This window comes from Xyrauchen texanus, chromosome 47 (assembly GCF_025860055.1).
Source record: "Xyrauchen texanus isolate HMW12.3.18 chromosome 47, RBS_HiC_50CHRs, whole genome shotgun sequence".
In the NCBI taxonomy this organism is placed as follows: Eukaryota; Metazoa; Chordata; class Actinopteri; order Cypriniformes; family Catostomidae; genus Xyrauchen; species Xyrauchen texanus.
Window position 1 is genome coordinate 20,006,795 of NC_068322.1, and position 17,082 is coordinate 20,023,876.

A 17,082-nucleotide genomic window follows, 5' to 3' on the forward strand; every position below is an offset into this window, starting at 1 on the left:
AATGGGTTTTAAAATAATAGTTCACGCACAAATGAAAGTTATCTCATTATTCACTTACTCCGATGCGATACCAGTTGTGTATGCCTGTCTTTCTTCAGTAGAACACAAATAAAGATTTTTAGAAGAAAACAGATCTCTGTCAGGTCCATAATGTAAGTAAATGGGTGCCAGCACTTTGACGGACCAAAAGTCATCCACATGACTCCAATAGATCAGTGAATATCTTCTGAAGCGAATCGATAGATTTATGTAAGAAACAAGTCGATAATGGAAACGTTTTCAACTTTAAATCGTCCGTCCAGAGCTCTGGTGTTGTTTGAAATGACCTAACTCTTGCGTGACATTTGTTCTTCTATTGTAAATAAGAGCGGCTTCCGAATTCTCACGCAAACTCACCAACGCGCTTACGTCACGCAACAGCTACGTGATGCATCCACTGCTGGTTTTAATTCTTGATATATTTTTTACACAACGTATCGATTTGCTTCAGAAGACATTCACTGATCGACTGGAGTTATGTGGATTACTTTTTGCTGCCTAAATGTGATTTTTGGACCATCAAATTGCTGTCACCCGTGTATTTGCATTATAATGACCTGACAGAGCTCCATATATCTTCTTCTAAAAATCATTATTTGTGTTCTGCTGAATTAAAACAGTCATACACTGTGCTGTATGGTTTGTTGACAGATTTAAAATACTGCCATTAAAATACTGCCATTGTTTTGATATATTGTAACACTTTATTTAATTTTAATTAATGTATGTCTTTCTTAATACTAGAATCTTCCTAATTGCGGTTGTGTTGGAGCTCCATCTAGTGGCGGTTTTGGTATTTTCCGCAACACTGTGATTTCTTCCAGGTGAAACAGGAAGTAGTTTTGTGGCGTTCCGTGTTGGCAGCTGTAATGACTTCTCTCTTCATTCGCATCAAATTTCTTTAATCCTCAACTTTGCAACAGCATCGCCTGCATGTATTCATTTGTTTTTCATTCATTTCAGTCACTATATGGATACATAATGTTTTAGTTTAAAATGTAATTTGATCACTGTTGTCTGCTGGGCTATTATTAGCAATACTGTGCATCAGTCTCTCTCCAATGGTCTTATTCTTTGGTTAAATAGAAATATTGAACATTATACACATTTTTATGCTGGTTGGACGTTTTCAAGTGCTTTATTAATTATCTGGACATTGGTATTGAAATTAGTTTATTTCTTTGTTTGTAGTTCCACTCCTCACCTGAAACCATTAAACCTGTGGACAAAGTAACCACGTGTCTTCAGAGTGGAGTGAGGAAAGGGAGTTTAGCTGACTTTCAAACCACTAAAGCTGTGTTGAGGACAGAACATACACATTTGGGATGGCATCAGAGTAAGTGAATAATGAGAGAATTTAAATTTCATCATTTCAAAAGATATGTTTGAGTGAATAAGTATTTATAAAGTCATTATCAGCCATTAAAGTCATGATTTCAATGAAAGTGAATGAAACACACAGTAGCTATAGTGCCTCTAGTGTTCATTTCACCTGGAAACTGCAGGGAATTGTATCTGGAAATACGTATAACAAGATTTGCAAAGATGTATACAGTCATATTTTCACTATGAGACCAGGTTGCAGCAAGCTAAGCAACAATATAAAAATATACTCTTTATTAAGTAGATCTTTATAAAATAATTGCCAACCCCACCATGTACCCAAAAGTTGCTTAAACTTAAAAGGTGGTGTAGGAACAAAATAATTAATCTGCACCACCAAACTTGACATTGTATGTGCTCACTGTTTAAAGATGTCGTGACTTAAATGGCCCAAAAGTTTACTTAAGTTTTAACCTATCAATAAATAGCAAACAATAAAGAAATGAACGTAAATGATGATATACACTCATATCATTGGTCTAGAAATATTGTTTTATTCAACATAAAGGTCCCAACTCATGGGGGCTAAATATTACTCACTTTATATCACTAAACCTGTTATTGGACACTTTTGGTTGCAGAATAAATTAATTATTGGCGCCAAATACACACAAAAATATGACTACAAAAGCATTTTGCATGACGCTGTCTCCAATGAAACAAGCTTATGAGAATGTTGAACAGTTTGATTATCCTGTAGAGGGCAGCAGAGAGTTACTGAAAGTGCACAGCAGAAATACATTAGGTTTCCATATTAGTGGATGTGTATTCAAAACTATTGAACTATAATATGTATTCAATTATCCCTAGTTACCCTTGTATAGAGACATGTATATGGCATTCACTGTAGAAAATGGTGGGCTCTTTCGACTCAGAATTTAAGTATCAATGGGCAATTGATTAGCAACCCTAGATGGATCTATTTATCTATGGCAGTACAGCTGTGGGACACAAAGTCTTTCTCTCTCTCTCTCGCACACACACACACACACAATGACCACCACAAAATGTTATCACCTCATGTTGTTTTATTAGAGAAGGAAAATCTGATAAGTTGCATTTTATTAATTTAACAAAGAAAAATTCCTTGATCCATAAATCATAACTGGAATTCTATATAAACTGGACTATATTAAACCAGTTTATATAATGGCAGGCCTGAAAGAAGCAAATGCAATTCAGGCTACATCAGAATGAATTCGCTTGCCTTTCTATGAGGAAGACATGGGATACATTTTCTTGTTGCAGAGATAATAATTCTGGTAAACAGAAAATCAAAGAGGGATGCATTAAGACTGTGTGTTATGTGGAATGTTGTGCAGTTGTGTCAGTCTTTATAAGATTGTAAAACACAGTGTTCATGTATGTGTTTGTCTTTGCATAAAAACAAAGTTTAAAGTCTGGAGAGGAAAAAAAAAAACAATATTACATAAATATAATATATATCAGCCACAACATTAAAACCACCTTCCTAATATTGTGTGGGTCCCCCTTGTGCAGCCAAAACAGCACCAACCTGCATCTCAGAATAGCATTCTTCTCACCACAATTGTACAGAGCGGTTATCTGAGTTACTGTAGACTTCGTCAGTTCGAACCAGTCTGGCCATTCTCTGTTGACCTCTCTCAGAGTAAATTCTAGAGGCTGTTGTGTCTGAAAATCACAGGAGATCAGCAGTTACAGAAATATAATCTCCTGTGATTTTCACACACAACAGCCTCTAGAATTTACTCTGAGAGAGGTCAACAGAGAATGGCCAGACTGGTTCGAACTGACGAAGTCTACAGTAACTCTAATAACCGCTCTGTACAATTGTGGTGAGAAGAATAGAATCTCAGAATGCTGTATGAGATGCGGGTTGGCACTGTTTTGGTGGTACGAGGGGGACCTACACAATATTAGGCATGTGGTTTTAATGTTATGGCTGATCTATATATATATATATATCACACACACACACACAGACACACACTGGTGGCCAAAAGTTTGGAATAATGTACATATTTGCTGTTTCGGAAGGAAATTGGTACTTTAATTCACAAAAGTGACATTCAGCTGATCACAATGTATAGTCAGGACATTACTGATGTAAAAAACAGCACCATCACTATTTGAAAATCATTTTTGATAAAATCTTCCACCACTTAAGGTCAATATTAGGTCAAAAATGGCAACAAAAAAAAAAAACAGCTTTCTATAGAAACTCGTCAGTCAATCACTGTTAATAGCCTACAATGCTTGAAATTGCCAAAAAACTGAAGATTTCATACAAAGATTTACACTACAGTCTTCAAAAACAAATGACAACTGACTCTAACAAGGACATAAAGAGATGTGGAGGGCCAGATGTACAACTAAACAAGAGGATAAATACATCAGAGTCTCTAGTTTGAGAAATAGATGCCTCACAAGTCCTCAGCTGACAGCTTCATTGAATTCTACCCACTAAACACCAGTTTCATGTACAACAGTAAAGAGAAGACTCAGGGGTGCAGGCCTTATGGGAAGAATTGCAAAGAAAAAGCCACTTTTGAAACACAGACATTGGACAACAGATAATTGGAAAAGAGTGTTATTGATCTTAACCCCATTGAGCTTTTGTGATATCAGCTACACTAAAGTGTGTGAGAAGTGCCCGACAAGACAGCCACATCTATGGCAAGTGCTACAAAAAGTGGGGTGAAAAGTCATCTGAGTATCTGGACAACCTCTCAGCTAGAATGTCAAGAATCTGCAAAGCTGTCATTGCTGCAAGTGGAGGATTTTTGGATGAGAACTCTTAAGTAGTTTAAGAAGTTCTGAAAATGTTGTAATGTTTCATGTTATTAATGTCCAGACTATACATTGTAATCAGTTGAATGCCACTTTGGTGAATAAAAGTACCAATTTCTTTCCATAAGAGCAAAATCTGTACATTATTCGAAACCTTTGGCCGACAGTGTATGTAAGTTTTCTTCCAGGATAACCTTGTACATGGCTTGATTCATGCGTCCTTCACAAAGACGAATCTGCCTGATTCCAGTTTTGCTGAAGCACCCCCAGATCATCACCAATCCTTCACCTTGTCATCTAATGGTTAGAGACCTGGAGAGGCCTTCAAGACACAGCATCTCGCACCCACTGTGAAATTTGGTGGAGGATCTGTGAATCTGGGGGTGCTTCAGCAAGACTGGAATTCGGCAGATTTGTCTTTGTGAAGGACACATGAATCAAGCCACGTTGATCAAGATCAATCAAGGTGTGGATAGAGGACAACCGGATCAAGACCCTGTAATGGCCAGCCCAATCTCCAGACCTGAACCCCATTGAAAACCTCTGGAATGTGATCAAGAGGAAGATGGATGGCCACAAGCCATCAAACAAAGCCAAGCTGCTTGAATTTTTGTACCAGGTGTGGCATAAAGTCACCCAACAGCAATGTGAAAGACTGGTGGAGATCATGCCAAGACACATGAAAGCTGTGATTGAAAATCAGGATTATTCCACCAAATATTGTTTTCTGAACTCTTCCCAAGATAAAACATTAATATTGTGTTGTTTATAAATGAATATGAACTTGCTTTCTTTGCATTATTCGAGGTCTGAAAACACTGCATTATATTTTGTTATTTTGACCAGATGTCATTTTCTGCAAAAAAATAAATAAAAAGGACTAAATGACAATATTTTTATTTGAAATTAGGGAACAATGTTGTCATTATAGAATAGAAAACATTTAAAATTTTACTCAAACACATACCTATTAGTAAATCCAGAGAAACTGATAATTTTGCAGTGGTCTCTTAATTTTTTTCCAGTGCAGCTGAGTGCGTGTGTATATATATATATATATATATATATATATATATATATATATATTAGTATTTGACAAGCAGACTTGACAAACCAGGAGTGTATAATTGAAACGAAAGTGTCGATTGAGTTGGTAGAGTGTTGCGATGCCATTTGATCAAGTCAGATATACAGTATACTGTAAAAAAAAAAAAAAACTTATTACAAATATTAAAATATAAACCTGGGTCCATGTCATGATCCTTTTAATGAGGAAACAATGTTTGTCCATGCAAATGCAAATCAAAAGAGTACCTTCAACCTAAATTCCACTGAATAAATTCAGGCAAAAAAAATACAATAAAAAAAAAAAAAAAGAGTGTTTATTCATTAAACAAACTTTGTTTTAGATTTGAAAACATTTTGAGCAGAAACAAATATATTTTGAATGAGAACTTCATGACACCAGGTTTCACTTTACAAAACGGTTAGTGGGTTAGGAGTGATGAATTTAATCTAGCTTGCTAATTTACATATATTATAAAATTAGACAAACCAGCACAATTGATCTACAGACCTGTATTGGTTGTATGTCAATGAGTTATACAGCTTTATTTTGTATAATGTGTAAAACCTGTGCTTTTGTGTAAATTTGATTCAATAATTTGCAGCTACAAAAAGGTCCATTTTTAGATGAACACACATCAGTTGCATGCTACATCAAACAACCAGACATTTACTTGTAACAGATTTTGTAGTGATTTAATAATTAGCAATGGGAACACAGAAAACTATTTATGTTAGGGCATAAATGATCTGCTAGTAACAGTGTTCTGATTTTCTTTTAGGCCCAGGCAGCTGTTATAATTTAAATTAAGCTCTGGTATGTGTTCGATCAGTTAGTGATCAGTAATAATTTACCCTTGGGGAACTAAAGAGATGACATCCCTCTCAGTTTAAAATTAAATGCTTCTACTCAAGGTTATTCGAGTTACCGTAGACTTTGTCAGTTCAAACCAGTTTGGCCTTTCTCTGTTGACCTCTCTCATCAAAGCATTTCTGTCCACAGAACTGCCGCTCACTGGATGTTTTTTGTTTTTAGCATCATTCTGTGTAAATTCTAGAGACTGTTGTGTGTGAAAATCCCAGGAGCTCAGATGTCCAAATGATAGATCACATTTTTTCCCCATTCTGATGGTTGGATGTGAACATTAACTGAAGCTCCTGACCCGTATCTGCATGACTTTATGCACTGCACTGCTGCCACACGATTGGCTGATTAGATAATCACATGGATGATTGCTGGTGCCAGACGGGCTGGTTTGAGTATTTCTGTAACTGCTGATCTTCTGGGATTGTCACACACATCAGTCTCTAAAATGTATTGCGAATGGTGCCAAAAACAAAAAACATCCAGTGAGGGGCAGTTCTGCAAATGGAAATGCCTTGTTGATGAGAGAGGTCAACAGAGAATGGCCAGACTGGTTTGAACTGACAAAGTCTACAGTAACTCAGATAACTGCTCTGTACAATTGTGGTGAGAAGAATATAATCTAAGAATGCTATTCTGAGATGTGGGATGGCGTTGTTTTGATGGCACGAGGGGGGACTACACAACATTAGGCAGTTGGTTTTAATGTTTTGGCTGATCAGTGTGTAGCCTCAAAAACAAACCTTACAACGGTTTTAACTTTAATTTGAACACTGTATGTGATGCTTTGAAATGTTTAATCCAACTGTGGTCATCACTGTTACAGTTGCTGACAATTATACATATTTTACCTACACAAATCTTTGTTCTTGACAAATATATTCACAATTAAAGAAATAATGTGTCCTATATGTATTTATCTGTCAAACAAACTTGTTAAAAAGTAGATGAATAGATCAGTAACCATATGAATTTGTCCATATGTGAAACCCTCCAGTAACCCTCCATTTAAATAGTTCAGTGTGCTAACAAAAAATAAAAAAATGATTTGCATGTTTAAATTCTATTTTGTAGTTCACATGGGCAGTTAATGGTTATCTTCAGTCAGTCTTTGATCAGTATAAATGCCTGAAACTGGCAACCCTTGCTCGGTACAATAAGACTTGCGACGCAAACAAACAAATAAAACTGCAAACAAAGACACTTATCAACACAAACCTGCTTTCTAGCATTCACTTGCACTCGGTGTCCCTCTATTCCTGTCCCTGTGCATTAACCTCAGAGCAGCATTGTCTCCTGCATTGCAAAGGCCTCCTGCCTGTAGTGTGCTCCTCCAAACAGTTGGGGGAGCTGTTGCCTGCCAGAATGCTCCTGGTAGGGTCCTCTGAAGTGGAGCATAGCGTCCGAGATGGCTGCAGGGGCAAAGTTAAACTCCTCAACTGGATGAACGGGTGATAGCTGAGCTTTCTGGAAGCTGGGAGATCGGGGTAATCCCGCCGGAGAGCGGGGAGGCCCTGTCTCCATGTCCCCATACCAGCCCTCTCTCCGCTTGCGTCCCTCATAATGCAGTTCAGTGGGTGGGTTAGCAGGAGACCCCATTAGTCGGGTAGGTTGTTTAAGGTAATACTCACCAACGTTGTCCATCTGGGCTGGAAGCTCTGCAGGAGCTACCCTAAGAGGGGGCATGCTGGGTGGCGGCCGTTGGTAGGTTACATAGCTGTTGTTCATCAGTTCTTTCTGTGGTGAACTGTTGGAAGAGGTACGTGCCGTTGTTCCATAGATTTGCTCGGAGTGTGGCTGGCTGTACAATCTCTCCTCTGGCCGAGAATCAGAGGAAGTGTAGACGGGTGTCATGCCGGGTGGGTAGTACAGAGGTGCACGGGGTTCTGGTTTAGAGATCATGCTCTGTTTGGGCATTCTAAAGGGAGAGACACTGGTTCTGCCACTAGGGGGACGAGTGGGACTGCCTTGTCTTATAGAAGGTCCACTGTATGGCTGGGCTGGGGGACGAGAGGGCGGCTTTTCCAGCTCTATAATCTCCATAACCTCTCCATCTTGTCCCGGGACATTGTCATATTGCGAGGCATTGGATGCACGGTTGGAGCCTGGAACAAACCCTCTGTAACGTGGCCGGCGTTGTTCCCCGGTGGCCTCCTCTGGAGTTGGGGAGCTGGGCGAGGGTGGAACACCCATAATGAGACTTAATTGGCTCTCTCGAAGGCCTGCTGCCTTGACTGCTTCCAGTTTGGTGTCGGAAGGCTTGACCCAGCAAGGTGCAATATCCCTGCGCATGTTGGATCTAACACTGGAGTTGTGATTTGTCTGGTTCTGGGTTGACATCTTCCCACCATTTGCGACGGTGCTGTTGGGCATATGGGTTGGGACTCTTTCCTTTTGAGTGTCCACACCCCGCACCTCCCTATCGATCTTGTCCGGATGGTGCACCTTGTCAATGGAGCTGGGTGGTCGACTCTCTTGGTACCTCTCTGGTGAACCATCAGTGATGCGACCAGACTCTATTTGTTTACTGACACTTGTTGTAGGACTTGGACCACGAGGGGCCAGTCCTTCACCAGTCTGTCTAGCTGGCTGCCCGTTAGCCAAATGTTTGGTTGCTGCTGCTGCCACCAGTCTTGGAGGCTCAGGGGGAATTTGACCTAATGGTTTCTTAGGAAACTCTTCCTCCTTACCTGTGCAGGTGATAGCAGAGCAGATGATCAGAGCCAACATCAACACAGAAATGCAAAGTAATAAAAGACCCCATGAAATTAACATTAGGAGTTTTGTGGCTTTTAGTCCATGGGCCGGTTGCATAAAGGCACCTAAAAGTTTGGTCTTAACTTTTTCAGTGTGTTGCATAAAAACTGCATTGAGCGTCCAAAAATTTTTAAGCTGTTCAGTGTCTTAATTTTCCCACAATGCAACATGAATTAGACTGTCTTACTAATGACAACTGTGAGCTTGTTTTATGCAATAGGTTTTTATGATGTCTTTAGGTAGTCAGACTAATTGTTAGACGAAGTCTTAGTTAATGGCTATGTTTATGCAAACGGCCCCATGTCTAGTTTAAAAAAGGGTCTAAATGCTACAGTGGTCTGCTCCTAAAAGTGGAGAAAATGTACTTAAGCAGATATGTTGATGACTCAATCAGGGGCGTGTACAAATTTTCACCTGATAAAAGGCTCTCTAGACTGATAATGTCCCTCCCCCTAATATAACCTGCTATCAACTAGCATTGCATGTAACTTAAGTGTACTATTGAAAGGGACAAGCCCTTCGATATGTTCTAACCCAACATCCTGTTTCATTTGGAATTACGTCAACACAGGCAGAAAAAAAACACGTCATGCAGTTTCATAGGGTATTTTAAACATCAGAATATGAACAAACACTGAGGAGCAAAAGTCATGCAGCTGAATGTCTTCTAGAGGAACCAAACTGCCAAACAAAAAAAGTTACAGTTGACGCTTGATCAAATAAAAACATCCACAGCTGGTGTCAAATCAAAGCTCAGACTGGGAACACTGAGGATTGAAGTAGCTATAAATACCAATGAAAATACCAACACAACACACACTCAAAGCCTGAGTGTGAACATATAAACCATGTCAAGAAAGGATGTGTTAGGTACATTTTGGAACACACAGCATATGCACAATATTTAAGTTCTCAATGAAGGAAACTGAAGAAAACGTCAAGGGAATGATGAATGTTTACACAGAGATACTGATGGTTGGGGCTGTTCTTGGTGTGTGTTGAGAGGAGCTTGTGAGGAACGGATATATTGCATACACACAAACCAATCCACATCTCAGAAGGTGCTTATTTTGAAAGATGATTAACATTTAGGGTCCAAAATGAACAGTTGCCATGCACCAAATAGGAGTAAAAATTGGTTTTAGTGAGTAAATAAAACAGTAACTGGCCAATTGGAAACATAGCATTTGGTTTAGAAGCAGTAAAGATAGTCTGACTCTCGCAAACATGAGCTAGTCAAGTAAGGACAAACAGTCAAATAAAGAAAAGCTCAGTGTCTGTTATGCATTTTTTAACATCAGTGTAAAAATACACCATCAGATGGAAGCCGAAAATTCTGTTCCAAAACCTAGTGAGCTGTCTTTCCATGTACCATTAAAGACTTTAGCCAGCAGGTGGTGGCAAAAGACCATTTTTGTGTGTTATATAAGCCAGTTGAGGTTAGGTGTGAGTCAGCGTCAGTCAGTGTTTTCATTCATCTGCACTCCATGATTTCTGGGATTACTACTACAGTACTAAAACTGGGAAATCATTTTAAACAGCTTTAAACTAACAACTTTAGCATAAAGCGATTCAGTGCTTACCTCTTGCCGGAGTTAACCAATTGGAGAGGACATACTGTTTAAAATGGCGGAGGTGATTGCGATAGAAACCGACATTTTTTAAACAGTATGTCCTCTCCAATTTAATGACTTGTGCGCAATGGCTGCCGCTAAATAGGGAGGAAAACAACCTGCTCGGATAGCTATTTTTCCACAGAGAAAATAGGATGCATTTAACCAAAATGTCATTATCTTCAGAAAGCTGACTAACTTTATTTACTTGTTCATTGAACTGTTGTATATAAGCAATATCACCCTCGCAATCGTGCCAAATGGCCCAAAATCAGCACTGCTGTGATTACCTACGACTTTGGCCAAATCCCAGCAGTGCTGATGTAGGTAGAATCTAGATAGATCCTAATCTAGATAGGCAGCTCACTTGGTTTTGGAGTAAAGGATACATACCCGCAAATTCCTGCTGTTAGGCCACCAAACCGAAAATATGAGAAACAACATCCTGGCTTGGTGAGAGGTGCCGTCTAATATGACACCGAGAGGCAATCTAGTAAATGATACTATGAGTGACAAAATGTGAATAACAGCAAAATAGTTATTTATTCACAAGGCAAAATATATATTTTAATGAAATAATATGAAATAAGTTTTATGGCAGGTAAGAAATATGCATGAATGGTCAATTCATTCGCTCGCAATTGGCCGGTGGTGCAAAAAGTTAATTTTGGACCCTGTTCACATCTATTGACCACAATGATCATTATAATTATAAATAATCTATAAATCATCATTATATAATCATCCTCTGCAAACAAAAATGTGAATATGACACTAATTTGTCCAAAACATATTTACTAAAACAAGCTACTTTGTCAGTAACATAAAATACCAACTACTTTTCTTTTGAAAATAGTATTTTTATTGGTTACTGTACTGGTACTGTACAGGTAGGTAACCTTCTTCATAGTTGTAGTCCTTGAAATTTAATCTAACATACCACAAACATTTTTGAAATGTTATTAAGTAAACTTGGCTGTTTTGTGACAGACAGAGAAACAAACGAGAGGAGTGAGACGTGTGTGTATTGGGGGTAGACGAACGAATGGTTGATTGACAGATAGAGTAGTCAGTGTGTTTTGCCCACCGGTTGGTTTTGTAGGAGGGTCGGCACCCCCCTTTCCCAGACCCACTAGTGTAAGCCGAGGCTATGTTTGAGGCGAGAGGGAGAGAACTCAGATTAGACACAATACATAGCAGCAGTGAGTGAGCGTGAGACAGAGCGAGAGAGGTGCAGATAGAGTCAGAAAAAGACAGATTATAAGAAGATAGTGTTTTCAGAGCCACTCTATAGATGATTATAGTGTGTTTGTGTGTCTTACAGTAGACAGTACTGTACCTGGTGGTGGCAGGTCCAGTTTAGAGCGTTTGAGCTCAGACATTGAGTTCTGAAGCTGATCTATCACAAAGTCATCCTCATAAAAGAAATCCTTCGACAGCGTCACCTGCAGAAACTTCACCAGCTCCTCCATGGACAACTTCATGAGGGTCTCTAAAGAACACGCATAAAAGAAAATCAGCAGTTAAAGCTAGAATATGACATGCGAATATGAGAATCTCAGAGAGTGAGTTTACATGCACAGTTTTACACTGATTATGCTAAATAAACCGACAACATGTAAGGTCAAATAAACGCCTTAAGTCTGTTCTTTTATTGGAGTATGGGCACAAACGGTTTAAGCAAAAAACCATCGCCACACCTAGATATTTGACAGCTTCACAGCTGTTCTGGCGTCTTATCCAATGTTGTGATGTTAAAGAAAAATACACCAGAGAAAACAAACCTGATCATTTCAAATCGCACGTAAAATTGTCGGTTTTTTAGAATGGGTTGATTTTTGATGTCAGCGTATTACTGCGCATGCAAACGCGCTCACAGAGGTTTCATTACTTTTGTGGAGTTTGAGGATGGTGTACGACATCGCGGTCAGAACTCGCTCTCCTTCCAGAATATATATGTCCCATATTCTCAGCGTGAGCGTAAATGGGGTCTATTCAAACAAACAAACAAACACAAAAACAGACATACAATCAGTAAGAGAAGAAATAAGCAAATAATGAGTGCTTTTATGTACTGATGTACAGAAAGAATGTTTGAGAGCTCATACCCGATCCAAGAAACACTGAAAGAACCATTTTAAAGTGTACAGGCTGGCGAATACCTCTTGATTATCCTGCAGAGGGCAGGAAAGAGTTATTGAACACACAGTTCAGCAAAACAATTAAAAACATAATTCACATCAAGGGACAAAGTTTTGACTGGATAGCTTCAGCAGTTACCACCTGCTGGTAGATGTGGTAACAACACCTTTATGTGAGCAAAAAGCATCTTTCTCCATTGACCACCACTCAAGAGTGTTTCATTATATTAAAGTTACTATGGCAATGTTTGGGATGGAATACTAGCATACTGCTTATCGCATACTGCACAGTACTGTATGTACTGCATACAGCCTGATATAAAATTTTGGGGTAATAAAAAAATGTGGAATGCCCAATTCACAATGTGCTCCAAGTCCTCATGGTGGCGTAGTTACTTCAGTGTCTGAGACCATCAACCCACGCATATTATCACGTGGCTTGTTGAGCGGTGCGTTACCTTGGAGATATAGCGCGTGTGGAGGCTTCACGCTATTCTCTGCGGAATCCACTCACAACTCACCACGTGCCCAACCGAGAGCGAACCACTTTAAAACTATCACGAGGTGGTTACCCCATGTGACCCTACCCTCCCTAGCAACCAGGCCAATTTGGTTGCTTAGGAGACCTGGCTGGAGTCATTCAGCATTCCCTGGGATTCGAACTCCAGGGGTGGTAGCAAGCATCTGTTCCACTGAGCTACCCAGGCCCCTGTAATTAAATTTTTTTATGAAACCCCACAACCACCCCTCCCAATACCCACATGAGTCGATATACAGAAAAACAAAAGCAAACAAACACACAAATATATATATATATAAAATCATACTCAACCAATAATACACTACACTACAAAACTCCAAATATTTGCCCCATTTCCCAACAAACAAATCTGAGTTACCCCATCTTCCCAATGACACCTCTTCAAAAGCCGCCACCCTCCCCATCTCAGTGCACCACTCCAGAAATGGGGGCGCATCAGTTGACCTCCAACCCCTCAAAATAATATGCCTTGCGATCATCACACAGGTCAGAACCCAATTCTCTATATGAGTACTACCCACATCAATGACCATCCCATCGGCCAAACCACAAAGTCTGGGGCAAAACAAAACCTGATTGCCCACTGTGTCACACACAAAATTCTGAACCTTCAACCAGAATTTCTGGATCTCAACACACCACCACAAAACACTGGCTGTGTCTCCATCCTCTGATTGGCATCGCCAGCAGGTGGGTGTGTCTTTAAGACCAAGCCTATATAATTTAGAGGGGGTCCAATAAAATCTATGTAAAAACTTGAATAGCACAAGACGCACCCTTACATCTCTAGATGCAGACATGACGTTTTTTAGAATCCTAGCCCACACTCCCTCCTCCAATACCACGTTGAAATCTTTCTCCCATAATCTCTTGATAGAAGAGTCTCCGTCCCCCAGACTCTGAATTAGGTGGGAGTACAGCCTGAAATTTTTAAGTGTTGTGTGAAATACTGTAGAAAACAATATGTGTTTCAAACACATGAATGCTACACTGAATGTGACGAGCGGCAATTAGTTATAATAACAGCTTATAAAAAGCTTCTCTTTTATCCTCTCAGGATTTTTAATACATTTACATCAAAGCCCGAGTCACACACCCAAATAATTAATTCGTTCATCCATCTCTTTATTTATTAATATTGCCTAAATATTAATCTGCCCTTTAATGGAGCAGGACTGACATTTCTTTGTGAATTCTCAATGTTACATGAGTTCTTGGGGTTTGCCAGCTGTTTAGGATGGTTTGCTTGGTTAATCTGAGAAATGACTGTAAAACACTAGAACACTGACATCACAATATGGTCTGACTGAACCAAGCCCTAAAATAATAGTCAATTCACAGGCAAAGCACAACTTGCACATACTCCTTAATTTAGCTTTATAAAAGCGAGCTTGTAACCATATGAATCTATAACTGTTTCTAAAACTACAACTGCTTGGGAAGTTTTTGTCTGTTTGCCAGTCAATGTGAAAGTTTGACTGATTGTACTTTAATCAAGAAAGTTGGCTATGGATCAGGTGGTAGAGCTGGTCGGCCACTAATCGCCGGATTGGTGGTTCGAATCTCGGCCCACATGACTCCACATGCCAAAGTGTCCTTGGGCAAGACACTGAACCCCAAGTTGCTCCCAATGGCAGGCTAGAACCTTGCATAGCAGCTCTACCGCCATTGGTGTATGAATGTGTGTGTGTGAATGAGTCACAGTGTAAAGCGCTTTGAATACCGTTAAGGTTAAAAAGGCGCTATATAAGTGCAGACCATTTACTGTGGTATTACCATAATGATTTTGTATTTTTTATTCTTTTTTACATGGTACCATATTTTTGTATGGCATGTACCATGGTAATACCATGATCGACAAACATTCATTGCAATGTTATAAATCAAATTATAAAACAGTGCTGGTCCTGGATGCTGATAACTTTTTTAAGGTTCAAGTGGTTAAAAATCCAGGTGTCCCATCTTTTGAATGTGATGCATTGCTTTTTAAGAGTGCCGTATTGTGTGTGATGAAATGCAGTGTTCTTCTTACAAGATGTTGTTTGAGTTTAGGCATCATCTTCTGTAGGATATGGTCATGATGTTCCTGGAAGCGCATGAGTTTAGGGAACCCTGGAACAAAGAAACCTACACAAACACAACAACTTCATCAATGCACATTATGTAAAAAAAGAAAAGTGTCGTTTGGATTTAAAGTCAGTCATGCCACAATAAAGAGGTAAACTTCTATAGAGATACATAGGTGTCCACTGTAAATGTTATTAAAATAAATGTTACACAAAAGAAAATAAGAAAAAAAAAATCTGCATTCAATTTTCACAACTTTCAAAAAAGGAAAAAGAAAGAAAATATGCCAAATACACGGTCACTCCCTCAGCAGCTGTTTTTGAAACCTCATCACAGCAGTGTTGACAAGTTTATATATATATAAAACTCATCGAAAAAAGAAACACCCTCTCACTTTCAACTGCTTTTATTTTCAGCACGACCACCAGCTGCATTAAGTACTGCAGTGCACCTCCTCATGAACAGCACCAGATTTGCCAGTTCTTGCTGTTAAACTACTCTTCCACCAAGGCACTTACAAGTTCCCGGACATTTCTGGAGGGAATGGCCCTAGCCCACCCCCTCCAATCCAACAGGTCCCAGATGTGCTCAATGGGATTGAGATCTGGGCCCTTCGCTGGCCATGGCAGAATACTGACATTCCTGTCTTGCAGGAAATCACGCACAGAATGAGCAATATGGCTGGTGGCATTGTCATGCTGGAGGGTCATGTCAGGATGAGCATGCAGGAAGGGTACCACATGAGGGAGGATGATGTCTTCCCTGTAACGCACAGCATTGAGATTGCCTGCAATGACAACAAGCTCAGTCCAATGATGCTGTGACACACTGCCCCAGAACATGACAGTCCCTCCACCTCCAAATCGATCCCGCTCCAGAGTACAGGCATTGGTGTAACACACATTCCTTTGACGATAGACGCAAGTCCGACCATCACCCCTGATGAGACAAAACTGCGACTCATCAGTGAAGAGCACTTTTTGCCAGTCCTGTCTGGTCCAGTGAAGGTGGGTTTGTGCCCGTAGGCAATGTTGTTGCCGGTGATGTCTGGTAAGGACCTACCTTACAACAGGCCTACAAGCCCTCAGTCCAGCCTCTCTCAGCCTATTGCAGACAGTCTGAGCCCTGATGGAGGGGACTGTGCGTTCCTGATGTAACTCGGGCAGTTGTTGTTGTTGCCATCCTGTACCTGTCCCGCAGGTGTGATATTCGGATGTACCAATCCTGTGCAGGTGATGTTACATATGGTCTTCCACTATGAGGACGATCAGCTGTCCTTCCTGTCTCCCTGTAGCACTGTCTTAGGAGTCTCACAGTACGGACATTGCAATTTATTGTCCTGGCCACATCTGCAGTCCTCGTCCCTCCATGCAGTATGCTTAAGGCATGTTCACGCAGATGAACTTTTGGAGTGTTTCAGAGTCAGTAGAAAGGTATCTTTAATGTCCTAAGTTTTTATAACTGTGACCTTAATTGCCTACCGTCTGTAAGCTGTTAGTGTCTCAATGATGTTCCACAGGTGGATGTTCATTAATTGTTTATGGTTCATTGAACAAGCATGAAAACATTGTTTAAACCCTTTACAATGATTCATTTTATTTGAATCTCTACTAAATTAAAATACAGTGTCCTGAAAAAGGGACGTTTCTTTTTTGCTGAGATATATATATATATATCTACACACACACCTATCAGAAACAACATTAAAACCATCTGCCTAATATTGCATCTCAGAATAGCATTCTTCTCATCACAATTGTACAGAGCAGTTATCTGAGTTACAGTAGACTTTATCAGTTGGAGTCAGTCTGGCCATTCTCTGTTGACCTCTCTCATCAA

General features: G+C 39.8%; 1 protein-coding gene and 1 long non-coding RNA gene across 4 annotated transcripts in view; one reads left to right on the forward strand and one right to left on the reverse strand.

The window, feature by feature from the left end:
- The first annotated feature begins 898 nt into the window (after nucleotides 1-898).
- LOC127638914 (uncharacterized) lies at nucleotides 899-16,965 on the forward strand. The gene is made up of 3 exons (XR_007969908.1): nucleotides 899-974; nucleotides 1,231-1,375; nucleotides 15,660-16,965. It is a non-coding gene; the product is annotated as an uncharacterized LOC127638914 (long non-coding RNA).
- Nucleotides 3,337-17,082, reverse strand: part of LOC127638912 (USP6 N-terminal-like protein) — an 88,193-nt gene continuing 74,447 nt past the window's right edge. For 2 of the 3 annotated variants that reach the window (XM_052120667.1, XM_052120666.1), the window contains 5 exons: nucleotides 15,209-15,303; nucleotides 12,603-12,668; nucleotides 12,386-12,485; nucleotides 11,834-11,986; nucleotides 3,337-8,814 (listed from right to left, as the gene is read on the reverse strand). In XM_052120667.1, the coding sequence (XP_051976627.1) occupies nucleotides 7,403-8,814; nucleotides 11,834-11,986; nucleotides 12,386-12,485; nucleotides 12,603-12,668; nucleotides 15,209-15,303 (1,826 nt within the window). In that variant the 3' untranslated portion in view covers nucleotides 3,337-7,402. The remainder of the gene's footprint in view (nucleotides 8,815-11,833; nucleotides 11,987-12,385; nucleotides 12,486-12,602; nucleotides 12,669-15,208; nucleotides 15,304-17,082) is intronic. The other variant, XR_007969907.1, reaches the window with a different exon arrangement.